The following is an 11042-nucleotide window of genomic DNA, read 5'->3' on the forward strand; positions in this document are numbered from 1 at the left end:
CACCAACCCATTTTCAAGCCGAAATCGCCTAAAATGACGTATTTGTCCAATTTGACGTCAAATAATTTTGTATAAAAACGCTTTTTTTTTTTCTATAGAAATATCATTCCCTTGAGAACGGACCGAGTCCGAAACATGTCGGGAAAAATCAAAATATAATAGCCGCATTCTTTTTTTTCACCGTCCAACATATTATTATCGCTTCAAGAATGGCTACACAGAGTAAATCGTTTACCCATGTCACTGGAAGGATCAATTTTCCACCAGCCGACCGAGAAAACACCGACAACCGCGCAAAAAGACGACGCGAAGACGATATACCATCGATTGTTGTCAGCCAACCTTTCGAATCAAGAGCCTCAGAAACTCTATTTGTTCCACAGGGAAATACCCAAAATAACATCAACACATCTGACCTGATCAAACTTGACCGCTTGATTGATCGACAAGACCGATATGAGTCACACAAACAATTCTTAAATCGTTCGTTGCATCGAACAGAAAGTTGTCCCTAAGGGACTTCAAATCAATTTAGAACCATCGATTGGAAACCATGATCCACAATTTGTAGAACAATGGTATAGTAAACTCAACGAATTTTCTTTTGTATTGATGAAGATGACTGCCGATTTCTGCGAAAAAACAACTCCAGAAATTGATGACAAGATCAAAGAAGCTGACGAAGCTATCAAAACCAAAACCGAACCAGGTAAATACAGAGAAATTAAAAAAGCGCTTAAAGAAAATCAGGATACGCGCAAGAAAACCCTTGATACCAGGAAAAACAAGAAATTTTACCGATTGAAATACAACGTGGACCAGTCCACTCGCCAAGGCCGATCAGCCAACGTTACAGCAGAAGATGATGCTCCACCACGACGAAATCGCAGCCGATCTAGAAGCAGATCTAACAAACCCTTATACTCTCAAGTTGCTCGCAGAAACAACAGCAGAACAAACAACTTCTACCAGAGAAGCAATAACTACACCCAACGCACAAATAACTTCGCACCAAGAAACAATAATCTAAATCAGTTAACTAATAACTACAATCAAAGACCCCCGCGAATCCTGCAAAGGCCACAGCAAAACAACGCCCCCGACCGTGACGAGCAAATTGACAAACTGCAGGAACAAATACGTGAGCTAAGATCACAAAGAACAACAAGATATACACCTGAAGAGCCTGGACCTTCAAAAAACTACAAGCCTGCCCCTTCTCAAGGGGCACAAAGCACAAACGATATAATAAACCTCATAAACACTACCATGAAAACGTTAAGCGACTTTGCAACACAATTCCAACAACAAGATACGCCACAGACCCCTCAGGGAATGTAGTTAATCTTTCAAAACAAAAATTCACAAAAGCAGAATACAACCTACTTGGTAAAAACCTAAACTTTTGTCCAACACAAGGTAACTACAACAGAACAACGCTACAGAACGACATAAACGACTTCGCAAGAAAAATTAAACTAAAAGCACATTTTGGAAACGACCCTAATGTAACAATGGCTAAAAAGCCATTCTACATAAAAAAGAAAAATAACCAATGGACACCAAATAACCCACATCACACAGTCAAAACTTTTATTGACGCCTTTGAAAACGAGATAAATAACCATGAGGTCACAAGAACCAAACGCAAATACAATCTGAAAAAAGAAGAACGTGAAGCTTTAGAACAACTAAGGAGAAAAGAAGACATCATCATCACAAACGCCGATAAAGGAGGCGCCGTAGTAATCCAAGACGTTGCAGATTATATAAATGAAGCCCTAAGACAACTAAACGATCAGACTTTCTACAAGGAGTGTGACCAAGACCTCACACCAAAACATAACAAAAAGATACAAGACATCACAGAATCACTGAGAAAATCCAAGCTACTAGACGATAAAACCACTGAAATGCTTAACGAGACACAGCCAAAGACACCAAAATTTTACACCACACCCAAAATACACAAACCAGATAACCCAGGAAGACCTGTCATCAGCTCCATCAATTGTCACACAGCACGTATCTCCCAATATGTTGATTATCACCTACAAGACCATGCGAAATCACTGCCTTCATATATCAAAGACACAACAGACTTTATCAACAAAACCAAAGATTTACATATACCAGCACACGCAATACTTGTAACCATGGATGTGTCGGCATTATATACCAACATCCCGAATGTCGAAGGCATAGCCTCCATTCGTAAATCATTAACAAACGTCGAGTCGTCCATTAAACACATGACAGTAATTTTAACATTCTTACGCCTCATCCTCACCCTTAATAACTTCATATTCAACGACAAACACTATCTCCAAATCAAAGGATGCGCAATGGGTACTAAATGTGCCCCATCGTATGCAAACATTTTTATGGGAGAGTTCGAAGAACGAGAAATCTATCCACGCATAACTAACAACATCATAAAATACCTCAGATTCATTGATGACATATTTTTTATATGGAAAGGCACAGAAAGTGATCTAAAAGAATTTTTCACAATCATCAACACAGTTCACCCATCAATTAAATTCACGACGGAATACTCTCATAGCGAGATCAACTTCCTGGACACAACGATAACCATAAAGAACAATCGACTAGATTACAAGATCTTCAAAAAACCAACAGATCGGTCATCATACCTCCATAATACCTCATACCACCCAAACAACCTAAAAAACAACATCCCATACGGTCAAGCACTAAGGATAAAAAAGATTTGCTCCAACCCCGAAGAATACAACCAATCCCTCCTCCAAATGAAAGATGCATTCATCAGAAGAGGATACAAAGCTGAAAACCTCAATAAACAGTTCGACAAAGTTAAGATTAAGAACCGGGAAGATCTCCTAAAATACAACAACACCAAGAATAAACAACAAATCGCCTTCATCACTACCTTCAACAAAAACTTACCACCTATCCGTACCTTACTGGAAAAGCACTGGGATATCCTAAACATCAACGAACGGTTTCAAGATACCTTCCAACAAACACCAGTCATTGCGTATAGACGCAACAAAAACTTGAAAGATCTACTTGGACAAACATCAATATCCAACAACAAAGTCTCAAGAAACAACAAAAACTGAAAGGAAAGTGCCAGCCTTGCTTAACAAGGACAGGAAACCTTTGCTGTAAACAAATAATGTCAACCTCAACCTTCACCAGTCAACAAACCAAAAGGACGTACCAGATCTTCCACAACGTTAACTGCAAAAGCACTCGCATCATCTACCTCCTGGAATGCAACAAATGTCACATCCAATATATTGGAAAAAGCGAGACCCAATTCAATCAAAGACTCAATAACCATAGAAGTAATGCATACAGACCACGACAAGAGACAATCCCAGCGTGTAAACATTTCCACCAAACCAACCACGATTTCAACAGAGACGCAAAGTTCACCATCATCGAACAGATCAACGAGACAGATATAGAAAGAATGAAAAGGATAATACTACAGAGAGAAAACTTCTGGATCAAAGAACTGAGAAACCCTCGCACCTCATGGGTTGAACCAAGAACTCAATCTTCTCCAACCGAGCGCCTAAGTCTGATTTACACGTTCATTTTAGACCAAATTCATTCAACTTATCAGATGGCCCCATTTACACCAACCCATTTTCAAGCCGAAATCGCCTAAAATGACGTATTTGTCCAATTTGACGTCAAATAATTTTGTATAAAAACGCTTTTTTTTTTCTATAGAAATATCATTCCCTTGAGAACGGACCGAGTCCGAAACATGTCGGGAAAAATCAAAATATAATAGCCCGTGCTTCACCGTCCACATAAAAAACGAAAGTATATCTTTTTTGAAAAAGAGAATTGCATGTTTTTTTTTGTTTTTGAAGAAAAGTAGCTTGGAAAAGGTTGAAATGAGTCAAAAAAGGTGATAGGACCCATTTTCAATGGGCCTCTGGAAATGGAGGAACAAAAAGTTATAAGTAAAGAATAAGTTTTTCTGAAAGAAGGAACCCCAAATGAAAAGAAAATCCAATTCGGCAGAAATAAAAACTTTTTTTTGGGACATTCCCATGCTAAAGAAGCAAAAAATTGAAAAAAACTTCATGAAAATGAAAGAACTAGAATTAGCGAATGTGATTTTTGAATTCCTCAGGCGGCAATCGAAAATACATGTTGCGTTCGGGTCGTCCGACCGATTGTTTATTTACAAGAAAACCCGATTCGGAAAGTCGGTAAAATTGTCGGGTTTTTTCCCATAATGGCGGGCACGGGCGAACGGAGAATGTCTTTGAATCATTATTTTTTGTTTATATACTTAACCCACATTGAGTCCCGTTCAAGTTTTTTCATGTACCCTTATTGAAATTTTCATGTCAAAATTTAGCAACGTGCAACGTGGTAGGGCCCCAATACCCTGGGGGCCGAAAATAAGGGCCGCTTTAAGGTTAACACATGCGCGCGCACATTTAGTTTGGCAAATTAAAGATGACGGCATAAGATTCTGTTGATTGCCGACTTGATTCATCGGGATTTACTAGATTTAAAAAATGTGACTGGATTTGAAGATGTTTTAGGACCCGAATGGAACATATTTTTGATTGCAAAAAGATGACTATAATGTCAAGTCAAGATGTCAATTAATATAATGTGATCCTTTTTTTTGCAAAAGTTCTAGGAATGAAAATAAAGGGATAATGATAATTGAATACTATCCACTGATGATCCGCGGCACTATCGTAAAGCTAGAATCGCTTTGCGTACTCTTCGCTTGAGAAAATGATTAGCAGATTGCAGGATTGAAGTTTTTCACCCGTGTGGGAGTTCGCGGGCGTTCTGCTAGCGTTCTCGGCTCAATCCTCGGACCGCACTAAAAATGGTAGACGTAGCTGTGATAGATCATTTCGATGGAAGTTGTTGGAATGTTTACAAGGCTCTTGACAGAAAATCGTTTGATATATTGTCAATGATGACAGTGTCGTTATTAATTTTGTTAGATCTGACATATTGATGTTTGTAAGTGCACTTTATAGTTTCATATTATTAAATGCTGTTTTAGAGCTTTAGAGCTAGCCTGTCTCAGTTTAGTTGACACTTTGGTATCTTCATTGCGTCACAGCGAAAGGTTTGTTTTTATTTTAGTTTGTATCTTTGAAAGACCCCATCGGATTTAGGCAGGGCTGTCAGATTTAGGACCACTCACCTCACGGTATATAATAGAGATTTTGTCAGTTCCGTTTAATTTTTTAAGAATTGCGGATTTTGCTGTACGACGATGGCTCCCCAACAGATAAAGCGCTGGTATCCTAATACGAAGGTCTTTCTTGATGGCGTTGGTCAGTTAGTTGAAATATCTCCATTTAAGGGGCCCTGTCTCAGGGGGGGGGCAATCATATGATCTGGCCTACGTCATTTGCCACGCTTTTAAGGATGCACTGTTGTAAGGGTGTGTTTCTGTGAGATTGCACTGCAAGGGTCAAATTTTAAAACAAATTCAAAATAATTGTTAAAAAGAAACGTTTTTTCTTCTTGTTTGTTTGAAAAAGTTTCTATTGTCTGATAATTACAGCTGACAAGAACAATTTTCTCAGTTTTTCTTTGAAACAGAAAATTTCCCAAGCTTCTTCTTTCACGCAGATTTACAGCTGAGAAATATAGCGCACTATAAGGGTCGGGTAAATCAAGAGAAAATGCACTGAAAGGGTAACTTTTCCAGCCATATTGAACTGCACTGTAAGGGTACGATTTTGAAAAGCAGATTTTGCACGACACATACTGTCGTTTCGAAATCGAGTGCCCCCCGGAGGAGCCATCCATATTCATTTGACAATGCATAACGTCAAATTGACGTTATCCTCTACCTCCCCACCCCCCCCCACGGATAACGTCAAGCGATGTATACCAAAGATTGTCGCCTTTTTTTCATAAAAGTTTTCCCGTTGCAAAGTCTGTACTTGGTTGTACCCATCTGTGTATGTGTTCTTTTAACTAATGACCTTTATTTAAGAAGAGATTAAAACCTCCACTTGACACTAGGTCCGTGCCGTGCTTTAGGCTTACTAGCTTCTTTTGCCCACTTGTGCAATGTGGTTCGCTTGATCACGCAAACAATCAAAATATGTAGTGACATCATATCGCGAACCAATGGGATTATATATGCGAGTAAATTTTCATGTAATTTATACACAAATATATTTTTTACAGCTTAAAAAGTATAATAGTGTGGTTGGTGGTAACAAATATTCGCGATTTTCACAAAAAGGTGTACCTTTAATTTCTTATAGCGTCAAAACTAACTTTTGAAACCCCCCGTCCCTCATAACGTCAATTTGACTTTTTGCATTGTCAAATGAATATGGGCGGCTCCCCTAAAAGCATGTTATAAATTCACAATAACGACTTTCTTTTTATTACGGAAACCAAACAAGTGAGAACAAGTCATTAAAACTAAAAGTCAGCACTCCGTGGTTGTTACGTAGTTTTGTAATCGATTTTCACAGTTTCTTGTTTCTACGTAATTTTTTTAAACCTCTTAGTAGGAGAACGTGTCATTCTATAAGGAATTTTATAACACTTCATGGCAGATTAAAAAAGGTGCCATAATAAGTTTGGGTGAAATTGATTGACAAGTGATTGACACTCGACAGGTATGAAATCTCTTAGAAATGAGAAACTGAGTCTCAGAAAGCCAAAAGAAACAATGTAAAGTAAAAATAGGAAAGGGAAAATAGGTTGTTGTGCTCTGAGCATTCAGTGAAATGTTTTGGTTCCCCTAGGGAGGACTGCTTGTGTTTAGGTGTCTGATATATGTAGGTATATCAGAGTTTAGATACATCAGTTTGTTTTGATTTGTGTCTGCCCTGTTGGGCTCAGATTTCCAATTTAGCCTCTCTTTCAGTCTCCCATACATATAGCAGAATAGGGTACCTGGCCAGACCTTTTCAGTTTTTCATTTTGCTGTACTGCTGTTTTTATAATTGCTCCGCCAGGATGCCTTAATCCCATTAACATGACTTCACCCCCCCCCCCCAGGGGGGCTATAAGGTCTCAAGCAATTGATACTACTCTTTGGTCAGGGACCACTTACTGAGCTAGGGGGGGGGCTAGAATATTTTTCCAGTAGGAGCCACCTAGATCCTAGGGGCCACCATGATTAATTTTTGTGCAGAAAACGTATGCATAAATAAAAGGCCCGCAAAATAAGCTTATGTGCGCATTTGTCAAAATTGAAATGTGTGCAAATTAGTAACACTATAAATGTGCAGGATCATATTTTAAAGAAACAACTCCTTTACTTATGTTATTAAATATACCTATGGGATGCAAGATTTGGTTTAAATGTGGGCTAAAAGTGAGTTAAACTTCTAAGTCTTATTGCATGTCTTTTTTGTCTTCTTCACATATTATATTTTTCACCAAAAACACTAAAAAATATTTTCAGAATTTACAAGATGCGTGAAAATTAACTTGCGCAAATGTACTATTTTCTGGGCTGTGCGAAAATAAAAGGTGTGCAAAAATTAATGGAATAAAGATATTTACTGTAAAAACTTGGACTTTGATATAATCTCATAATTTTCCTATAGTTTTATTTTATAAGAAATAGGAATGATTGTGCAAAAAGAAAATGAGGAGAATTTGGGAATTTTTAATTTTCACTCTCTACACCTCAAAAATGAAGTGCAGGTATAACCTAAGACACGTTCTAAGCATTATAAGAGAGATCAATCGATTAGGGGTGAATATAATAGATGATTAATAAGTAGATTAAAGGTTTTTTTTAAACAAAAAGGAACCTCACCCTTAAGCCTTTTTGGCCAATCACAACCCTTTCGTTAATGATAACCAGGTAAGTTGTAGACAAGTACAAATTAATATTACTTTTCAGTTCATTAAAATTCTTGACTGCTCTTTGAATTGAATTGACTCCAATGTATCACCTTTATGTGGAAGTGAACCATGCTTTGTTTTCTCAGCCTCGAGTTGTCTCAAATGTTTTGAAATATCTTTGTCCCTTGCTTTGAGCAACGAAACCATAACAGTTTGTTGCTTTTCAATATTGTTTATCATGTCGAGTAGCTTTTTGAATTCAATTCGTTGTATCAGGTGATGTTTTTTGTTGAAGATTTCAGTTTTCAAGTTCACTTCTTCTTTGTAATTGTTTGAGTTGTCAATTAATTTTTCGTTCTTCTTCTTTCATTTTTAGCACATTTGTATCGTTCTTTACAACTAAAAGTGTCTTTCCAATCTGATGCAATCGGATTTTAATCTTTTGGAGATCTGTCTTTATACTGATAAACTCCCTTCTATTTTGCTCCCTTGCCTCCACAAATTGATCAATAAAGCCATTTTTTAACTTCAGAACAAAAGCTAAAACAGTGCAACCAGATAAAAGCAGAAAAAATTGGCAAGACTTTGCCTGTATTCTTGTCATATCGAATTAAAAGGTGCTGCTGTAAATTTCTGAGAGCCGCTCCTCTTGTTTTTATTTTATTTTTATTTTCCCAGAAAAGCAAGTAATTCCAGTGAATAATCCAAATTAGCAGCATATACTTCAGTATTTTTGTTGGTACAATATTCACCATTCAACCTTCGTTTGTGATAAAAAAAAATTGAAAACTCAATTTTTGTATAGGCTTTCTCTTTTAATAAGTTTTTTTTGAATTTACTTTCTTTTGATTTTCTTTGAAATTTCATATCTATGGGGCCACTGAGGTCGAGAAGACTTTTTCACACATTATATACGTTTTTGAATGAAGCCATAGTTCATGCTGGCTGCTTTTTTTTTCAACTTGTAATGTTTCTTGACACTGTTCAAACTAATAGCTTTTAATCCCCTTTTTTGTTGTTTTGCTATCATTAAGTATTTTTTTACCTTCAAATAAAAGTGGAGTAAAAAAACCGTTTGAGTTGCATGTGCAAAATCTTATATTTTTCAGACTAGGATAGAAAATAACCATCATGTTAACAGAAATAAACAATATCGAAGACCTACCACCAGAGTTACTGCTCAATATATTTCGTTTCATTGACGTTCGAACGTTATTTGGTAAAGTTGTTTTGACTTGCAAGTATTTCCATGACATTTTGACTGCTGAAGGCATATGGCAAACGTTATTTGCATTGAAATGGAAGGAACACAAGGTACTATTTTTATTATGACCAAAAAGTAAGAAATACTGAGGAAAAAAACAGAACAGATGATTACTTTAATTGGTAATGGGGAGCACATATCCGTTTTCTTAATCAACTGGTTCCTTTGATTGACAAGTTTTAGTGCCAGGTCTTTGTTTCACTCTTCGTTTTTTACTCTTTTCTCGCTTTCCTCAATATTGTATCAAGTCGGATACAGTCGGGTATTAGAAAATCTTAGAACAAGCCTGGCAGAATAAAAATTTCACATTGGTTTAACTTTGAATCTCAAATTGATTCAATTATTTAAACACAAGATATTCAAAATCTTTCTTTTTTTTCTCAGGTTGTCACAGACGTGGACTACATTAAATCTTGGGGTAAAGTTTACATGGCTTTCGAGGACATTGAGATCTTTTGGAAGAAGAACAGCGGTAAACGATTGGTTAAGAAGAAATTGGTCGGCCACTCAGGAACTGTTGATGCTTTGCATATCATGCCCTCTAGAAAGATTTATATCTCAGGTACAAAGTCTTCTTCCTTGTTTTGAGGTAAGGATCTGAAGGTACTTGGGTTTCTTCATTTAAATTTACGGGGAATAGTATGTGAATAAAAGGCTGCTAGAATGAGAAAATGTATGAGAAGTGATGAAACTATGACGAAAATTATTCCGGTATTTAATGTTTCTTTCAAATAGCTAAAGTATTTGATTATTAACCATTTCAAAGAATCTTTTTTATGTCTCAACCGTCTTTATGCTCTCATCTTTAGGTGGCCGTGATAGAAATGCAATGGTATGGCGATCAAAGCATGATGGATATGAAGGGCAAGAGCTTCTTGAAGTACTTCAACATAAGGTTCAATCAACTACTTCCCTCTTATTCGAATTTCTGTCTTCCAAATGATTCTGTAATTCGAATTAAAATGCAGAATGGACGTTTTAGCTTGGGAAGCCGTAAGAATCTGTAATTTAAATCTTACAATTCAAAAAAAAACGTTACCCCCTCCCGTCTATTAATCATGAATTATGACATTTTTAAAAATATTCTTGTGTGTTCTATGTTATGATTTCTTTTCTTACAGGGTTGGGTGTGGGGTATTTGTAGTGATGAGAATAAAGACTCTGAATTCATTACCACCTCATTCGCTCCTGAAGTCAATGTGTGGAACATAGAAAGACTGGATCTTGTAAACACCTTTGATTATCATCCTGGTGCGGTGTTATCTTTATGTTGTCAGGATCAAGTGCTAACGACGGGTTGTTTTGATAAGAAGTTACGACAGTTTGACCTTAGATCTGGTAAATTAACGTTAGAACTGGCGCATCATAAAAAGCCAGTCGTCAGTTTATGTTTGACCGAAAACTACTTATTTTCCGGCAGTGCGGATAAGACGATACGTATTTATGATACCCGTGTACCAGAAAAAGAGTTGACGAAACTGATTCTTGATTCGCAAGCTTTGTGTATGAACACGGCACAAGAGCAAGGTCTTAGTTTCTTAAGAGTAGGCGGAAGCCATGGTGGTATGTTCTTTTTCGATATATCAGACGGTTGCCGATTTTCTTTGTTGAATTCGTTTGATATTTGGAATAACCATAACCAGAAAGTCACTGACATTTGTAATTTCCGTGGTTGCTTGGTAGCTTGTTCTGACGGTGGACCTGTAAGAGCATACACGCCAGGTAGAGACTGCGCATTTATCAGAAGACTTGACGATCCTTTGATGAAAGTTGGCATGTGTAGTTGTTATTCAAGAGGTGATGTGATGCTGACTGGTGGATCTGACAGTTGCGTCACCGAATGGAGATTCGAAAATGAAGATTGAAAGATGAGTGAGTTTTTCTGACAGCGCTTTAGGGCTCAATTTGGAGAGTAATTCTGAAAAGACGAGAAGGAGTGAAAAATATACACTGTACGGCGAAG

At 37.1% G+C, this 11042-nt stretch overlaps 2 protein-coding genes across 2 annotated transcripts; both read left to right on the forward strand.

The window, feature by feature from the left end:
- The first annotated feature begins 1514 nt into the window (after positions 1–1514).
- LOC136822775 (uncharacterized) lies at positions 1515–3107 on the forward strand. Its single transcript, XM_067079056.1, has one exon. The coding sequence runs from the start codon at positions 1515–1517 to the stop codon at positions 3105–3107; it is 1593 nt and encodes a 530-aa protein (XP_066935157.1).
- Positions 3108–8899: 5792 nt separating this feature from the next.
- LOC136822792 (F-box/WD repeat-containing protein 9-like) lies at positions 8900–11035 on the forward strand. Its single transcript, XM_067079080.1, has 4 exons — positions 8900–9129; positions 9464–9641; positions 9889–9974; positions 10201–11035. Exons 1-4 carry the CDS (start codon positions 8947–8949, stop codon positions 10942–10944), a joined length of 1191 nt encoding a protein of 396 aa, XP_066935181.1. The 5' UTR covers positions 8900–8946; the 3' UTR covers positions 10945–11035.
- The last annotated feature ends 7 nt before the right edge of the window (positions 11036–11042 follow it).

This window comes from Clytia hemisphaerica, unplaced genomic scaffold (genome assembly GCF_902728285.1).
Source record: "Clytia hemisphaerica strain Z4C2 unplaced genomic scaffold, Clytia hemisphaerica genome assembly, whole genome shotgun sequence".
Taxonomy (NCBI): Eukaryota; Metazoa; Cnidaria; class Hydrozoa; order Leptothecata; family Clytiidae; genus Clytia; species Clytia hemisphaerica.

Excerpts from the sequence above, each read along its gene's own strand:
- LOC136822775 (XM_067079056.1), top strand. The coding sequence starts at position 1,515 with ATGGCTAAAAAGCCATTCTACATAAAAAAGAAAAATAACCAATGGACA.
- LOC136822792 (XM_067079080.1), top strand. The coding sequence starts at position 8,947 with ATGTTAACAGAAATAAACAATATCGAAGACCTACCACCAGAGTTACTG. Across the intron at positions 9,130-9,463 it reads TGAAATGGAAGGAACACAAG|GTTGTCACAGACGTGGACTA; the intron begins GTACTATTTTTA and ends TTTTTTTCTCAG. Across the intron at positions 9,642-9,888 it reads TAGAAAGATTTATATCTCAG|GTGGCCGTGATAGAAATGCA; the intron begins GTACAAAGTCTT and ends TCTCATCTTTAG.